Source organism: Musca autumnalis, unplaced genomic scaffold, assembly GCF_047663935.1.
Source record: "Musca autumnalis isolate F117 unplaced genomic scaffold, ASM4766393v1 scaffold_1, whole genome shotgun sequence".
Taxonomy (NCBI): Eukaryota; Metazoa; Arthropoda; class Insecta; order Diptera; family Muscidae; genus Musca; species Musca autumnalis.
Genome location: NW_027411644.1, coordinates 90,941,857 through 90,961,177, shown reverse-complemented (window position 1 = coordinate 90,961,177; position 19,321 = coordinate 90,941,857). Strand labels below are relative to the sequence as shown.

The following is a 19,321-nucleotide window of genomic DNA, read 5'->3' as shown; positions in this document are numbered from 1 at the left end:
AAATATTTGGGCATCTACGGATAGATATTAAATGCTGTTAACGCTTTATATATACATTTTCTTATTACAGCAAAAATTGAATTTTTAAATATTTGTTCTTTATAAGGGTATAAAACCCCCCATAACTTTGGAGCGCAGCATCCAATTTTGTGAAAGCGAAAAGGTTTGAAATCACGACTTTTTTTCTTAATCTATGTTCCAAAAATTGCGGATGTGCTAGCAAAAAAAAATTTAAAATTTCTTCCAATGTATTTTATAATTTCTCTCCAATGTGTATATGTACTTTAAAGAATAAACGGCGTTATGTTCGGGTCGAACTGTTTATATCCTCCAAACACTGTATATATCTATTCCACATATTCGCACTTTTTGCATGGAAGTTCTTCCACCAAAAGGATTTCCAAAATCCAAATTTTTAAAAATTATGCTAATAGCCTCAACAACACAACACATGGTCGTATGTCAAACTGTCCTGAGTATGCTTATGTCAAATGACGTCTGGCGACACTGCGTGTTGCCTAGGCCAGAAGGTTTTTAGTACCCCTCATACATAAAATCATAAAAAACCCTTTAAAATAGCTTTACGTAACGATACATAACATTTTTAATTTTCATGATTTTTGGTGAAGTAATCTTATTGGGCTGCTGCACCGGCAAAATTTTCGCCAGCTCATGAAAATGGTTGACTGGTTTCATGGTAGGGCACCTTGAATCTTGCAGGTTTGAATATTCTTCCACACCCGCATATTTTGGCATTGCTTTATAAGAAGTCAATAAGGTTTCTTTGTCAGCAGCACTCCAAGTGTTGCCCGGCTTCCCGTCCCTACTTCCGATCTTATCGCAAATAGCTGTGACTTGCCCTGACGACATAAACTTGTTATCGAACGTTTTACCCAATGTCATGGGGTATTTAGTAAACGGAATCAGGACATCATCGACCAATATGTTCACTTTCGGAGATATATCCCCACCTTGGGTACTCCTTGTTTCGCTCCAAGGGTCTAAGACTTCTCCGAATTCCTAACTGGCATCCACACACATCGTTGATGATCCTAATTTCCAAACACGATTGAAGACAAGTCTTCTCTATGTCCTTAAACAGCTTGATATGGTTGACAGTATCGAAGGCCTTGTTGAATTCATGATTGAATTCCCTAACTCATGGGTCATCAAAGGTTAGTATGACGAAGTTAGTCCCCTCACCTCTGCTGGGAAATATGGGGACCAGCAGGTATATAGTGAGTGCCTGTAGCTGTGATGGTGACTCGCAAAATTTTCTCAGCTACCCGAAGAATTCATGATTGAATTCATGATTGAATTCCCTAACTCATGGGTCATCAAAGGTTAGTATGACGAAGTTAGTCCCCTCACCTCTGCTGGGAAATATGGGGACCAGCAGGTATATAGTGAGTGCCTGTAGCTGTGATGGTGACTCGCAAAATTTTCTCAGCTACCCGAAGATCTAAGGGTCTATGCAGCTCTCTGAAGCGGTGATTGGTAAATTCTCTGAACCCTTTCCAATCGCCTTCCCATAGTTCAGAAAACTACGTCGGTCAGAGCCTTAAAAGTCGGGTGGTCTGTTAGCGGAGACGATGATAGATAGATGATCTGGTTTATAGAGTTATTGTTCATCGTTGTCAACCTCGATTCGGTGATCCTAGAGAATTCCACTTAAGTGCCTTCGTTGCTATCCTAGGCACATTTCTCCCAAAGTATGTCCTGCCCGCAGTCATTTCTTACATTTTATCTGTTTTATAATGGGTTCCTGTTTTGTAAAGATCAACACCTCGCCTCACGACCTATAACTCTCGAAGGGAGTAACCGTTTTGCTCCGAACTCAGAATAGGTTCGACTATGGACTTCATTGATCATTGATTTTTTTGCAACAGGTTGTACTCATAATAGGAGCTAAGCTATTATGAGGTTACAAGTCCATACTTTCTGAGATAATGGCCCAAAATCTAAAAAAAACCTTTCCGAACCCAATCGAATGTTTCCGATCCCAATCGGGATCACCATATTCCGGACTTTGTCAAGCGCCAAGATGGGAACTTTGGTGAGAATCTCAACTCCCGACTGAAGCAGCCGTTTCAGCATCATCATTGAGGTTCCGTCAGGGCCCAACGCTTTGGATGATTTCACGTGCTTATTGGCATTTGCAACATCATCATCCATTGTGAATAGTGGTTTCTCCTCAGCAGGAGGGGAGGAGTTCGGGAGTGACTTAACTTAAATTCGCTTATTTCTGCTTCTGTTCAGTTTTGTAGAAACTGTACTTATTTTATTTATAGTTTGTAAATGAAATGTACTTCTTTAAATTCTTATCTCATTCTCTATTGCACCACGGTGGGACCCATGTAAGCACCGTTCGTGTAATTTACCATGATGAAAATGTTGATTTTACTGGATAAAATGACAAGGAAAACTGAGTAGCTTATGAAAGTAGAGCTAAAAATATGAGACACGTGTATCGACGTTTTTAAAGTTTACATCGGAAAGTAACCAAAGTAGGCGGGGCAAGTTCCGCCTATTTCTAGTTTTTTTGAAATATCCGAGTTACGATATCTTGGAATCCTTGCAATTTAGGTATATAGTGTCTTTGTCAAATTTACAGAGGAGGATGCGGGGAATATTTTTGTTAAAAGCTTTAACCTTCATGCGGTTCATCAAAGGGGTCTTTTGGTCCTTTTTTCGAATATCTTTCAAAAACTCACTTAAAATATGATCATATCAAATCCAAATATTCTACAAAATTGTTCGTCATAAAGTTTTACTACAGGTCTCAGAATACACCAAATCTGTAAATCTTATCTAATCTTCTCTGTAGTAAACCCAAACCTTACATAAAATTTTGCACCGATCAGACTACCATTGCGAACTACAGAGCTGCTACAAAATTGGATAAAAATGTTGTTTTTGGTCCATTAACCCCCTAAATATCACGATCATCGCCCAAAACTATAGGGAACTACTCTGGTCTGAACCCGACATCCATACAATATTTCGTGAAGATTGGTCCATATTTGCTTCCTGTAGCGTGCGTAAAATTTTTAATGGACGGACGGACACACATATTAAAATCGCTTTATCTCGTCGAGATATGAATTTTCGTATTTCACATTGTGCTGTAGGGTATAATAACATGTCAGCATGACACGACTCATACGTGATCTGTCGAAAAAAGTCTATTAAAACAAGTACCTCTTCTTGCATCCGCCATTGTATAAAGAGATCCAGATATTGGTATTTGATATGTTTGGGATGGGTTATCAATATTAAGGGGGCACATTCTTCATTTTCTTCGCCTTCATAGTTGTGATCTACTTAAAATGGGCTCCCCCTGATTACGTTGATGCACCATAGTTCATTGTCCCAACGTTTTAAATCTCAAAATGTGACCGAACTCTTCCTTTATTTGTATCTCTACTTTACTCTGTTATTTACCACTTTTGTTAAATTTCTGGGAGTACAAAATATGAGTGATGAATAATCAATGCCAAATTCAATGTTTTTTTAACAAATTATTCCAGAACTATCTATCCTTCGCTAATTTTGTTTATTATTCAAACATTAAAAATTAAATTAGAAAAAATTTATAGAAAAAGAGATACAATTTTTATTTGTTTACATATTTTTTCCCATTTGACCTCGTCGAACAATCCCACATATCGAACCAAAATATATGTATGTCCATATGTACAACACATACATATGTTAATAAATTTGTATGCAAGCTTTTTGGCTTCCGTCGTCACACACGTTCAACGCTTCAACTGTGCTACCCACACCGTAGTCCGTCGTTTACGTGCCACTTTTGTGTATTCCCAATGAGTTCTATAAACATTGGGGAAAAATAAAATAAACGAAATGAAACAAACCAAAAAAACTACAGAAAATTCAACGGGAAGACCAACAACAACAGCAGCAAATGCGAGATGATTTTTCACAATTTTTACCTAAATAAAATTTTTAACACAAAAAAATTGAAAAACGCCAAAATGAAGAACGACAAATTTGTATAATGTTCAGGCCACTGTCTTTTTCTCTGTAGACGGAACAGAAGAAGAAAAATATTGAAATAAACACACCAAATAATATTAACACTGCGCTCACACAGTTGCAACAGACCACAGGCCGCTTATGACAACGTGACAAGGGAAAACTGTTGCCAAAAAAACAAAAACACATCAGCGGAATAACAAATACGGCCTCATCACCACCAGCTTCGACCACCGCCACCACCTCCACACCACCATATTATTTTGACCATCAAGAAGACGACAAAGAAAAACTCGCCAGTGAATTTTTGATGATCGATACACAAAAGGCAATCTGTGGAATATATTTCATATTTAGGCAAAAATGTATTTCAAACACATGTCATCACCAAAATTCTGAGCGCAAACGGATAGGGGAATTCGGTAGGATATTTGGGGGGAATAAATATTTGTTATATCTGCTGTTGCATGAGAGTGAATTTAAAATATGGCAGAAATGTTTCCCACCACAGATTATTGAGGATCTGCATGACAAAAGGAAAGTGTTTATAATGGAAAGAAGTGGAATGCTTTTGAAGGAAAGGTGTCAAAATTAAAAGATACCCTGAAAATTCAAATATTTCTAAAATTCCCAGAAATATTGCGCAGCTTATGGAATAGTAGCCACACAAACGCTCATCGGTGTTTTGAAACTTTTACTAAGCTAGCCTAGCAGCTAATAGTGGCCACCTACTATTTGATCCTGCTTTTTTGATTTTTTTTCTTTGCATAGTCAGCCTTATGACTACAAAAATAACATACATTTTGTCACGATCAGATATGCGCATCAATGAAATAATGGTTTTAGATCCCGCATATGTTAAGAACGCATCCTTTTTCAGATAATTTGGAGTAGACCTAACCATGTCCGTCCATCTGTATATGTGGCTGGTTAGCTAACAGTAACCAAATTGGTCCAAACTTGGTATATACATAGTAATATTTTTTAAACTTAGATCAACTTCGGGTACACCTCCTAAAACCATTCAAAGAATTTCATTAAGGGTATTTGAAAGACTGTTCGAGAACCATTTTGGAATTTGTGCAAAAGGTAGTCCTTATTTTCCTGACTACAACTTTTGTTCACATTTCAGTCGAGGATTCAAGCGGAAGATGAGGACATCAAGCAGACTACCAAGTTAAAAAAGGACAAACAATTATATGTGTGGACGCCCGTCGCACTTGGAACTTAGACGCAAGAATTCGAGACCCCGATTAAAATATAATTTATTTTTGAATTTTTTTCACGAACTAAAATTCCACAATTCCTACGTGGCGGGATACCTCGACACCAAAACCCGGAATCATATTCTTTAAAAAATCCACGCCTATGGCCCAGCTGGTTGTTAGAAAATATTCTTTAAAAAATCCACGCCTATGGCCCAGCTGGTTGTTAGAAAATATTCTTTAAAAAATCCACGCCTATGGCCCAGCTGGTTGTTAGAAAATATTCTTTAAAAAATCCACGCCTATGGCCCAGCTGGTTGTTAAAAAATATTCTTTAAAAAATCCACGCCTATGGCCCAGCTGGTTGTTAGAAAATATTCTTTAAAAAATCCACGCCTATGGCCCAGATGGTTGTTAGAAAATATTCTTTAAAAAATCCACGCCTATGGCCCAGATGGTTGTTAGAAAATATTCTTCAAAAAATCCACGCCTATGGCCCAGATGGTTGTTAGAAAATATTCTTTAAAAAATCCACTCCTATGGCCCAGATGGTTGTTAGAAAATATTCTTTAAAAATCCAAGCCTATGGCCCTGATGGTTGTTAGAAAATATTCTTTAAAAATCCACGCCTATGGCCCAGATGGTTGTTAGAAAATATTCTATAAAAAATCCACGCCTATGGCCCAGATGATTGTTAGAAAATATTCTATAAAAAATCCACGCCTATGGCCCAGATGGTTGTTAGAAAATATTCTATAAAAAATCCACGCCTATGGCCCAGATGGTTGTTAGAAAATATTCTATAAAAAATCCACGCCTATGGCCCAGATGGTTGTTAGAAAATATTTCAATCACTAAAAATTCGTTCAATTTTTGCAATTTAATTGCAATGGACTCCGAGGTAAGATCGAAGAAATAGTGGATATCATGAGTCGGAAGAATATCATGGTCACGGCGTTGTAAGAAACCAAGCTCAACGCTGTGGTGGTTGCAACGTACTGAAAAAGGATCGCACCAGAAATGGAGGTGGGGGATAAGATTTCCTATTGCACAAATCTGTTCAACACAAACATATCTCGCTTGTGCCTACCTCTAATGACCAGTACATGGAATGTATGAGGGTAGCAGTCAGGTGTGGAACTGCAGCGATAAAGTTGTTTAACGTATACATTTCACCGATAAATAGCTGTACTCCAGGCTATAAGCACGACATTAGGCCGCTTTTAAGAGGTCATAACCGACTAGTCTCAGGGGACTTTATTGCACATCATGAGTTGTGGCATTCGGTCTTAGGTAATATCCAAAGGTGTATGAAGATGGCTTAAGGTATATACCCCGCATTAAATAGCCAACATTAAGCCGCATTTAAGCAACTAGTCTCAGGGGACTTTAATGCACATCGTGAGTTGTGGCATTCGGTCCTAAGTAATGTCTAGAAGACTAGGTATAGCGCAGGCTAAGCTCGGTCAATAATGACGTCCTAACAGAATTAGCGGAGAGTGCCATATTTCGCTAGGATAACCATAGTGTCACCGTCAGACCATCTTTTACAGACTTATCTCGTTTTAGTCTGGCTCTCATGAACCGTACATAAAGTGTATAGGGGGGGTTAGCAGTAAGGTGTGCAACTGCAGAGGTAAATTTGCTTCACGTATACATCTCACCGATAAATAGTTGTACTCCAGTTTATAGGCACGACCTTAGCCCGCTATTGGGAGGTCATAACCGTCTAGTCTCAGGGGACTGTAATGCACATCATGAGTTGTGGCATTCGATCCTAAGTAATATCCAAAAGGTGTATGACGATGGCTGAGCAGATCGATTGCTCCACGTTTTGCATGGTCAATGAGGACCCCTCCACCAGAGTTAGCAGAAAGTGCCACAGTTCGCCTGATATAAGCACCTAGCAATCCGACCATCTCCTTATAATCCTCTCCATCGGTAGGCTGCCTGACTTCATCGCCGGAAAAGCTAATTGGTCTTGTTTCAGAGAGTCTAGCCGAAAGAATGTTCCAGGACATTATCATTGCAGCAGCCCTTTGATATACACCTTATGGACGAATACACAAAATGAGATCAAATTTCCCAGTAGAAACGACTAGTAATGAAGACCAATGAGCTTCGTCAAGCCAACCTCAGTGACCCCACAGTCCGAGAGCTGACACTGAAAGTTAACAGGTTGGTTGGTGAGCACAAGCAAAACAAGTGGCAAGATCACCTGAGTTGCAACATTGGAGCCGGAATAAGTGAATTGGGAGCAACGGTTAAGTCATTCTCGAACGCTTGGGAAGAAAAAAATATAACCTCAGTCACGTTTGGCGTCTCAATTGAAGAGATGTGGAAGTAATTTTAATCGACAATATGTTGTGCACCCCGGAACTGACAGGGCAAAGAAAAGTGTACTACGACGCATTAAATTGCTTCCTGCCGAAAAAGGAGTCTACAGAAGACCTCAAGAGGTCTTCTGTATAGAGTAGACTTCAACAGATCTTCGGTGTATAGAAGACCGCAAACCGATTTCGTTTTTGTCGTTCATAGCAAATACTATTGAAGCTTTAGTCCTTATCAGTGTCAGAAATAGCTATCCGCTATCCACTAGCCGATCATTAGTAGGAGTGTGTTAGGCAGTACAGCACACCTTGCCCTACATATCAGTCGAGGACTCGACCCGAACAAGCCATGCGATAGGACAGTGTCGGTGGTTTCAAAAGTCTCTGATAATGTCAAGCACTACATACTGTTTGAGGACATAGAGCGGACGACCGGTCAAGTTTGTTTCGATAGCAAAACATCTGAGCCACATAGAGTGAAACAGGGAGTTCCCCATGGTGGGGTAACATATCCGGAACCGTTTAGCCTCGACACACTGTGGTCACTGTGGTTGACATTTACGTATGATCTCTTAAAGAATTTAAAAACGTCAGTAAGGTTGTGAGTTCTTATAAGGCAAATAACCACAAATTTAAAAGATAAAATTATTTTTTCACGAAATGGAAGTTTTCGCTAAATGTATTTTAATTAATTTCCCATAAAAATTTGTACAAATTATTCGCATAAAATGAGCTGGAAATTAAATTGTTTAAAATACTTTTTTGTGCATTTTTTCCAAGTCCTCAAAGTTGAAGTTGAGTTCTACTAACTAAGCCACTATGAAATATTCTTACCTGTAATAGAATAGTTAGTTTCCTTTCCAGTCCACAATATCAAATTTCCATAATCAAATTTCAGCCAATTTAGCCTGAAAATTTAGATAAAAACTTCAAGGAACCTAAAATTTAACGGTACCGTTATAAGGGGTTTTACCAAAACCTGGACCTATGTCTACACTTTTTGGTGGGAAAGTTTTTCGATCAATGAGAACTCCAAATACCAAATTGCAGCCAGTTCGGGTCGAAAATGTTGATAAAAACTTCAAAATCCCTGAAATCCGGAGGTATCGTTATTTGGAGGCTATACCAAAACCTGGACCACAATTTTTCGTACAGAATGTGTCTGACTACTGGGAACTCCAAATACCAAATTACAGCCAATTCGAGCCGAAAATTAAGATAGAAACTTCAAAACACCTGAAATCGGTAGGTACCGTTATATGGATGCTATACCAAAACTTGGACCTATGTCCACAATTTTTCGTACAGAACGTTTCCGACTACTGGGGACTCCAAACACCAAATTACAGCCAATTCGAGCCTAAAATGTAGATAAAAACTTCAAAACACCTGAAATCGGGTGGTACCGCTATATGGGGGCTATAGAAAAAACTAGACCCATATTGATAAGTTTTAGGAAAACGTATTTTTTACTTATTTTAAGCATTTATTGAAAAAAATCAGATCGATCCGAAATATTTTTCGCACCTTCCCATTGTGCAACGTTTGGTCTATTTTACATAATCCAGACGGCATTTAAATCATTACGTACGAGGATGTTTGTATGATCTTGGCATTAGTTCAGGTCATTGTCACTAGTGAAAAGACTGTGGAGATGAGTACAGAACTGAATGTGCTGTGCAGTGCCAATGTAGTCTGCGCATATAAGTGCAGTGCGATGAAATAACATTGAAACTTGTCAGAACCTGAGAACAGCAACAGGATACCTTCTCATGTTATCAGTGGAATATCTGGCATGCTTTTGTTGCAGTACTTGCTTGGGTGCTACCGTGAGAATCATCCTAATTACGATATGGTCCATAGGAACATCCCTGACAGGTTCTAAAATGGACAAATATTTCGGGTACCCCCACACTAAAATTCATCATTTTCATTAAGGTCCAGTTTGGTGATGAAATTTTCAACGAAATTAGTCCTTGAGCTTTTGATTACAATGAAGCAATTTTTGGAGGAGGAAGCTCATACTTCTCGAAATAATGTCGAAAAGGCTCATAAAACCCCACTAGGAATCCAATTTGCTGAACCTTGTGAGACGTAACATTTCTTTCAAAAGTACATCGAGGTCTATATTCGAGGACATCCCTCACAAAAGTCCAAAATGTTTGCTTAAGTGCAGTTTAACGGCTGTTCGAGGATCATTTTGAAATTTTAACCCATGGATGGACTACATCGACCCATTCCTTCAGATATCTCCGGCACAAAAGTTCAACAGTTTTGGCTCTAAAATCCAGTATAAGACCACTTCTTAGGTCTTATTGAAATTTTAAGAGTGGATTATGGCTATAACAGTATAATTTTTTCCTGTGGGAAGCCAATACTTACAGAGCTATGGGCCCCGACATATTTACACTTCCGCATAAAATTGTAGTTACGTCCATGTTTTTACTGGAGGTAGTCTTTGTTGTCTCTTTTAAAATTGTAATTAATTTTATTATCCATACTTTCTTCGGTAATGATCCAAAAGTTCCAAAGCCCCATTTATATTGCATAACAATAGAAGTAATTAAAGCGGTGCTATTACCATCAAACACTCCAAGTTTCACAACGAAACTTCATTTCGGTCTGACGATGAGTTTCAGAGACTTTTCTTTTCACCAATTTTAAAAATAGATGCTACTTTTTTCTTCTTTTCATTTTTATAATAAAATTCTGGCATGTGTTTTCACAGCAATTAAGTGAAAAAAATTTGTCGCCAAAAAATTGTTTCGTTTTATTATTGACCTCTCCAGCATATGATAAGTTATGAGTGGGTGGTGGTTGGATGGGTGGATGGTAAACATTGTCACATACATCATTGATATATTTTTTAATGTCCCCAATTACTGTCCATTGTCGAGTAGATTTTTCATTAACACATCAAACGATGAAAGAACGAACATTCATTAATTCCTTTGTTTGCATTTTTTTGTTGTCCCATTCGAACGGGTGGTGATGGTGGTCGAGGTGATGATGTTTGTTTGAGAGTTGACGTAAAATGAGGTCGGTTAAAAATTGTCTCCTTGTATTCACCATTATAAATAATTTTAAATGTTTTTATTATTAGAAAGATTTTTTTTTTATTGTTATAACTTTTTTTATAAAATATGGATTGTGTGGCAGCGGATGTTCTTCAGCAGTGATAGATGGAGGATTTAGTCCGCAGACCACATTCACACGATAGTTGTTTATGACATCAGCGACTTCATCAGTGTGAATGCTATTCAAAACTGTTTGATAGCCTTGCTGATGTAGGGGTTCTCTCCTGTGACGTTGTACCTATTTTTCTAGATTATAAGGATCCCTCATGATAGGCCTGGGTGGGTTGGTTGATCATCTAACATATGGTGATGAGGATGCCTCTCAAGGTAACAACCGAACAAATGCTGCAACGAAAGCTTGTCATTGTGTCGTCATACTAGACGAATCATCGAATCCTCAGATGGTCCACTCATGACATGAGGAGGCAACCAGTTGCAGTTCTCAGAGAGGTGTTCTGACAACTTTGGATATTATTCCATCGCGTTGCTCTTATATTCGCGGACAACTTTGGCACCGCTAGCTAACCGCAAACCGACCTATCGCGTTATACGAGTATATGGTCAACAAGGTTTCTTTATCTGAACGCCAGGTGCTAGCGGCTAAAGGCTTGAGACCATGCTCCTATATCTCAACTGCGTACGACGTAAACATAATGTTGAATGTGACCCCTAGAATTTTGACATTCAACTCTGTTCTCACCTCTGCCGTCCATGTGGTGAACAGAGTGGCCGTAGATTTCTGGATGAATAGTTGCATATTCCTTATGCGGAAAAAAGTGGTAAGATCGATTATATAGGTTTCACAATTTACATTGCGGAAGGGACCAGCTGTCAATATCATACAATCATCCACGTACAGTAACGATCTCAATGTCGTCTGGAAGGGGGTGGAATACAGGAATGAGCCTTTTCCGGCTTATTGCCTATTTTTCAGACTTCGTGGACGATGTGGTTGGTTGTTAAGAATTTTGGTGAGATACACAACTCCCGGCTCATCGAACTATTTCAGCATTACCATGGCCAAATGCTTTAGATTATTTAGCGTTCTAAATGGCATTTGCAGCGTCATCCATTGAAAATTGTGGTGGTTCGTCCACGGCGAAAGAAAGGAAACTTCTATAGATTTATTTAGTATTTCTTTCAGAAAGAGTGCTTCTTACCCAAGAGAAACGACGGGTTGCCAGGTAACGTCATTTGTCAAACCTGGTGACACAATGTTGATGTGACGCCCTCCCCTAATTCATTGGCCGGGCAAATAGTGGGTCATTACAAAGGACCAAATGCCACAACTGATGATGTGTATAAAAGACACTAAAGACTAGATCGGTTTCGCCATGGAACGCTTAATGGCTAGGTTCGATTCCCAGGACATGCAACATCAACAACATCAACATCACCTTATGTAACGTTGGTGAAATTTCCCGTGGTGAAAATAGGCTATATACCTCCCCTACGCTATTTTGGCATGTTATATATCCAAAACTACTGAACCGGTTTTGCTGAAAATTTCAGAGAATTTACAGGGAGGACCCGTGGTGAAAATAGGTTATATATTTTATTGAATTTCGGAGGAGTCGGGTCACTTTCCCTATGCCCTATTTAAAAAACGCTATTTTAGCAAAACTGACGAACGTATCGTTAAAAAATTAATTTACGAGGCAATGGTGGTTGTGTCTCCGACCATAGGTACTCATTTGTGGCCTAAAGACCTGATCACGCCCACTCTTTTAAATATGTTATGTATCCAAAACTACTTAGCCGATTTTCTTGAACATTTCAGAGAATGTTGAGGGATGACCAGTGGTGAAAATAGGTTAAATATTTGGTTCAATTTTGGAGGGACCGGGATAACTCCACTAGGCCCTATTTTTATTAACGCCATTTTTACAAAACTTACGATCGTATCGGTTAAAACGGTGGTTGAATCTCCGACTTTAAGTACTTATTTGGGGCCTGAAACTACTGAACCTAAACATTTCAGAGAATGTACAGTGGTGACCCCTGCTGAAAATAGGATATAATTTTTTTTAATTTCGGATGAAGCGGGAAACCTCCCTAGGCCCTATTTTTGAAAAACTTGCGAAGGTATAGGTTAGAAAATAAATTTGCGAGGTAACGGTGGTCGAATCTCCGACCCTAGGTACTTATTTGTGGCCTTAAGTCCTCTTTTTTAAATATGTTATATCTCCAAAACTTCTGAACCGACTTCCATGTCATTTTCAGATGACGTTCAGGGATGGGCAATGGCGGAAATAGAGAGATATTACTTATTACCTTGGCTACAATTTTTGCCTTAGTGTTGGATCGAAAATGTCAATGGTTTGGCTGTTATATGCTAAAACATCAAAAAAACGTAGATAAAAAACTTCAAATAAAAATCGTGGACATATGCTCTAGTAGACTTTTTGCTCAGTACTATCACAGGAATCAGAAACGCGACGCTCCCATTCATTTTGTTTCCTTCCAAACTAGCTGAAATTTGACATTTGAGGTTCTTAATGGACTAGAAACCTCTCCACTAAAAATTGTCAAGATAGGTCCACGTTTTGGTATAGCCCCCACATAACGGCACCTCCCGATTTAAGGTATTTTGTGGATTTTAGCTACATTTTCCTCCCAAATTGACTCTAATTTGACACTTGGAGTTTAAAGAGATCAAAGAACTTCTGCACCACAAATTGTGAAGATAGGTTCACGTTTTGGTATAGGTCCCATATAACGGTACCTCCCGATTTAAGGTATTTTGAGGCTTTTAGCTACATTTTCTGTCCGAATTAGCAGAAATTTTACATTTGAGGTTTCTAGTGACCAAAAAGATTATCTACTAAAAATTGTCAAGATAGATCCACGTTTTGTTATAGCCCGCATCTAACGGTATTTCCCGATTTAAAGTATTTTAAAGCTTTTAGCTACATTTTCTGATCGTCATGGTTGAGGGTATAAAAAGTTTGACCCGGCCGAACATACTGCTTTTTTACTTGTTTTTCATTGTATAGTACTGCTTGATATTTTAGTGATGTTGAGTGAGTTTACGACACTGTTATTAGCAGCGGAAGGAAATGGTGGGAGTTTAAGTTGATCTTTCGGATCCGTGAGTAATGTTCCATCTTTATCTTTGATACATAGATTCAAGTTTCTTTTGTTTTCAATAAAGCGGTCCATACAGTTATAGAGTAATTTTGAATTGCCGGTAGTGGTTTCAGCTTCTTCGGCAATTAATTCAAACCATCTGCGTTAATCGCATCTGCATAAGCTTTTAACACTGGCAACAATTGTGTCTCTCGGTTTAGAAGGCGTAAAAGATTAAATTATATAATTTTTTTGTTAAATTTAATTTACTGCGACAAGATTTGGTCGCTGTTAATAACAACTTCTTATCTTCTTTTCACATCCCACCACTCAGTGAGCCTGGCTAATGAGAGTGCAATCAGTTCGGCTGAATGTTTTGGACCATTTAAGCCAGTGCTCACCAGCGAGCCTTTACTGAGAGCAGGTTAGGTTAGGTTGAAAAGAGGGGCGATATAAGAATCGCCACATGCCCGTATGGACATACACTTAAGCCAGGATAGGCCTGTTGTGCGCTCTAATTGCGGAAGCCTAAGGGGAATACATTTTTATTGCTTAATTTTTTAAAAGAAAATAAATTTATCAGTTAAGAAATTCTGTGCCATTGACAAAATCTCTTAAGTTTTTGAACTCGCTTGCCCTAATTTGGTGGAGTTCTATCTAGTATAGTGTTATATCCTAGAAATTGGTTTCTTAGCGTCGCGAAGGCTGGGCAATGACAGAGATAGTGTTCCAACGTTTCGTCGTCCTCTCTGCATGCTCTGCATTCGCTGCTTTCTGCACAACCGAATCCTGTGTGTTATCCTCGTCTGGGTTTCCCCAGAGGATTTTTGTGTTTTTCCCTTTCTCTTCAGTGTTCCAGAGGGATGTATGGGCGTTTTCTGTCCATGCCTTTAACTCTAGACGCGCCGTTTTTAAAGGCTTAGCATTATCTAGGCTTATCGTAGTTTGCTCCCTGGCTTGCCTTGCCAAGGAGTTAGCTATCTCGTAACCCCTAATCCCTTTATGTCCTGGTACCCATATAATGTTAACCGAACCATGGTGGGAGTAGTCGTTGATTGATTTTTTTACACTGCAAGACAGTTTTAGGATGTTTACAGTGATTGGCGTTGTGTTAGCTTTAAACCAGTTCAGACACTCTGTGATCGCTCGGATTTCGGCCTGTAGGATCGTATTATAATCCGACAGTCGAAGGGAGATTCTAGTTTCCTGGTATTCGATATATATACCGAGACCCGTTCTCCCCCCTAGCACGGCCCCATCTGTGAACCCACAGCTTCCAGTTGGCATCCGTTCCAGGGTTCCATCGATTCACATGTCTCTGTCCGGTATTAAAATTTCACACAAGGCGGCTTCAATTGTTTCAGGTATACGGTCTGATACAATATGATCTATTGACACACCCGTTGTAACCTGTAATATGATTTGGTGGTATGTTTGGTGGTCTCTTACGATAGAATCGGTCTAATTACGCTTCTGTATAACCAGTGTGTCATCCTAGGATAGAAACCCGATTTTGAGCCTATAGCCCTTCTGCAGGTTCACCAAAATCTCTGGGCTTTATTAGCCCTTTCCTGAATATGGTCTTTCCATTTAAGTTTCCTGTCTACAATTACTCCCAGGTGCTTAATTGTTGGAGAAATGTTAATTACCTTATCTAGGAAAACGGGTTCTTCGTAAGCTCCTATTTTCGTTTTCCTAGTGAATAGACATAGTTCTGTTTTTTCCGGGTTGACATTTAGACCTCTCGGTCTAGCCCAGTTGTAATCTATTTTTAGAGCCGTTTCGGCCCTTCTACAGAGTATATTTAGATTCTTTCCCCTAAGAAGTACTATAACGTCGTCTGCATAGCAGATGGGTTCAAATTCCTCGTCGGTTAAGATCCTTAGTAGACTATTTATGGTGGTAACCCATAGGAGAGGTGATAGTATTCCTCCCTGTGGCGTCCACTGACCAACTTTGTCCCTTTTTGTTAGGTCTTGTAGCGCGCAGCTTATCGATCTATTCCTTAGCATGTGGTCTATCCAGTGCCTCAAGGCCCGGTTTACCTGAAACTCGTCGTTGAACGCTCCTTCGATGTCGATGCAAACAGCGATTGTATACAACTGCATCTCGAAGGTTCTCTCTATATGTTGTACTACCTCATGTAATGCGGTTTCCACTGATCTACCTTTTACGTATGCATGTTGTTTGTATTTGAGCATATCATTGGAGATGTTACTCTTTATCATGGTGTCGATCGTCCGTTCCATTGCTTTGAGTAAGAATGAAGTTAAACTTATCGTACGATAAGATTTTGGTATTGCATAGCTTGATTTGCCGGGCTTGGGAATGAATACTACCCTTGCCTCTTGCCAGGCATTGAAAATCTCGGCCAGATTGGACGAAATGTAGTCCACTTCCCTTTGAAGTAAGGCTGGGAAAATTTGGTCTGGTCCCGCTGCTTTGTATGGTGAGAAGCTCATTATTGCTTCTTTAATCATCAAGTTGTCGATTTTTGGTGCTTCTTCTGATGCATAAGCTATCTCCATCGGTGGCACTGTGTGTGCCGTAGTACTCGACGGGAAGTGCGTCCTCATCAGAATGCTAAGAGTTTCCTCGGTTTTTTCCATCTTTTTGCCTGTCTCATCAACCATAAGGTCAGGTTGTGAGTGAGTTTTAGATAGGAACTTTTTAATATTAGAGACGTCATTTACGCTATCTACCTGTTCACAAAAAAGCTTCCAGGAGTTCCGTTTGGCGTTTCTTGTCATTTTGTTGTTTTCCTTGAGTTTTGCTTGGTAGTTGTCCCAGAATACAGCTGCTTTTTTACGTTTTGCCCTATTGTAAAGTCTTCGGACCTCTTTGCCTTTGTTACGAATTTCCCCTGAGGCTTGCCTACTGAGAGCAAGTGAGCATACATTACAGTTTGTTTTACATCGAAAGTTACGCTCACTTGCTCTAAGCCCAACTGGACAATTGCACGTTCATTAGAAGTTAGCCTTATAATAAAATGGCGAGCAATATATTGCAAATTTGGCATGAAAAAATTGCAATAGGTGAAAAACCTTCCATCTTCAATGGCGGGAATGCGATCATTATTTTGTTTTTTTTTTCTCGTTTTTTTCTATCTATGCCACAAAAATAAATATAAAATGATGAGCAATTGTTTGCATATCCACTTAGTATTTTCAGATATTGTATAGATATGTTAGAATGTGTGTCGGAATGAATTGCTCCTACCTAAATATATAAATAATATATAAATTTAGATATATGCCAACGTCATGACGACTGACGACGACAACGATTCTGCAATAAAAACACTTAGGCAGGCATATATAAGACACAGTTGCCTATATACAAATAAATATATATAACAAACAAATATATTTATATATAAATAAATATGTGTGTAATTTTGTGGTGTTTTTGTTGCTGCTGATCATTGAGTATTAGTAAACAAATTTGTCTCGTCCACTGCTGCTGCTGCTGGCTGAGGCTCCTTCCTCTATGTGTCGTTTAGAGAATGGATGCCAAGAAATGTGTTTGTGGGCTAAATATTTGATGCTAATATTTTTTCATATTCACCCATCTAAAAATAGGCAATGTGAAATGTACAAAATAAAAAAAAAACGACGACAACAACATCAACAACAATGACAACATAAGCAGGTCTTGGTTTTTTTTTTTTTTTTTTTTTTTGAGGAATGGAAATACAAGGAAAACATTTTCGCTTATGAGACTGTTCACAGCCAACCAATGGGTTAGTGTTGCAGACAAATTCCTACCTAGAGATTTTCATTTTTTTATTACCATCAAAACGACAATAAAATATTTTTACGCAAACGAAACGAAACAACGAACCAAATAAATTAGCAATAAAAAATAAATTATAAAATATATATTTAAACATTTTTTTAGTCTCTCGAAATAGTGAATGAAAAATAGAAAATTTTGAAATAAAAAAATTACGAAAAAAAAATAAATAAAAACAAAAACAACGAACCTCGACAAAAAAGTAGTGAAATATAATGTTTTACAAGTGACTACTACGAGAAGAACAAAATTTTGAAAAAGAATACAAAGTTCATAACGAAAAGTAAATAAGAACAAAAAAAAAAACAGCGAGCGACATTATGCCCTTTGTTGCCCCCAAGTCGACAACATCATCGACACCATCCTCCACCAGAACCACATTTCGGCCGCCATGGGTTAAGGAGGATGGTGGTTCTGTGCTGAAGCCAGTCAACAAGACCTCAGTGCCATGGGCCAAGAAGCCCAGTGAATTGGCAGCTGGTTCCAAGGATACCAGCAACGACAAAACAGCCACAACGACGGCTACAAGTAACAGTATTTTGAAGAAACCCTCCAATTTGAAAAGCTCCACAACAAATGCCGAACCCAAAAAGCCATTGACTACCAACAGCAAGACACCAGAACCTGTTAAGAAAATTGGTGTTAGCCCCGTTAAAAAAGAACCAGTCTCAGTTCTTAAGAAACCCTCAGCAACAACCACAAATTCAAAGCCGAGCACAGTAAACAAGAAAAAAGAACCCACACCACCCTCATCTTCTTCAGAGGAAGAAGAAGAGGAGGAGGAAGAAGAGGAAACTGAGGAAGAAACTGAAGAAGAGGAAGAAACCGAAGAAGAATCCGAGGAGGAAGAAGAGGAGGAGGAAGAATCCGAAGAGGAAGTGTCCGAGGAAGAAGAATCTGAGGAAGAGGATACCAGCAAAAACAAAAAACCCACCCCAACATCAAACAACAAAACCAACAGCACAACCACCAAACCAACACCAGCTGCATCAGCAACCGCAACCAAGAAACCCCTCACCACCACCACCACTACGAACAACAAAACTCCCGCAGCCGCCACCACCAAAAAGGATGAAGAAGAAAGTGAGTTAAAACGCCGTTTCTCCATTGAGAAACCCAAACTTAGACCCGTTGTCATAAAACGCGACAAATCATTGAAAAAAATCGAAGACGACGACGAAGCCGCTGAAGACGAAACCGAAGAGGATCGTGAACGTAGATTACGTTTTAAATTAGAAAAACCTAAACTTAGACACGTTAAACGTGAAGAGAAACCCTTGCCCAGTAAGAGTACCGAGAACATTCTCAAAATTAGGCCAGTTCTCAAGAAAGTCCCCAAAGTAGATGAAATTTTGAAGGAACCAAAAGAAGAACCCAAGCCGGAGTTCAAAACGAAAACATTGCGTAAAACTCCTTCAATCAAACGTGAACCCAGTATCAAAAATGGTAAGTTCGTAAATGGTTCCATATTTGTTTTCTTTCCAATTCTCCTCCTGCTGCCTGATAACCAAAATTCTTCTACGAACGCTCACTCTTACTTAGCAAATGGCTCTCCTCAAAAACAAAACCAATTTAATAATGTTTTTTTTCTAATTTTTGTTACGTTACGTTAAGTTTTAATCTTATCGAAATGCTGTCTAAATCTTGGTTAATCTAATTTTTGGCTTTAATCTACGCGCCAGCACTACTTTTACTTTTAATTTTAAGGCTTGGAATATCCTAAAAAAAATAATAACCTTTTTTTAAATTTTAAATTATACAGTGGTGGTCCAAACATGGCAGAAAATAAGTAATTTTTATTCTGCAGCTTCATGAGTTTTGTAGTTAGTTCACAGTCCAAGCGTTC

At 38.8% G+C, this 19,321-nt stretch overlaps 2 protein-coding genes across 25 annotated transcripts in view; one reads left to right on the top strand and one right to left on the bottom strand.

Annotated features, from left to right (window-relative positions):
- Positions 1-19,321, bottom strand: part of LOC141403271 (uncharacterized) — a 189,229-nt gene that overhangs the window by 143,141 nt on the left and 26,767 nt on the right. The window lies entirely within an intron of this gene.
- sals (sarcomere length short) overlaps positions 1-19,321 on the top strand; it is a 56,815-nt gene that overhangs the window by 11,011 nt on the left and 26,483 nt on the right. For 7 of the 23 annotated variants that reach the window (XM_073985347.1, XM_073985352.1, XM_073985342.1 and 4 more), the window contains exon 2: positions 17,581-18,921. In XM_073985347.1, coding sequence (XP_073841448.1) covers positions 17,796-18,921 — 1,126 coding nt within the window. In that variant the 5' untranslated portion in view covers positions 17,581-17,795. Of the gene's footprint in view, positions 1-17,224; positions 18,922-19,321 lie in introns of those variants that run through there. The other 16 variants (XM_073985429.1, XM_073985412.1, XM_073985419.1 and 13 more) reach the window with 4 other exon arrangements.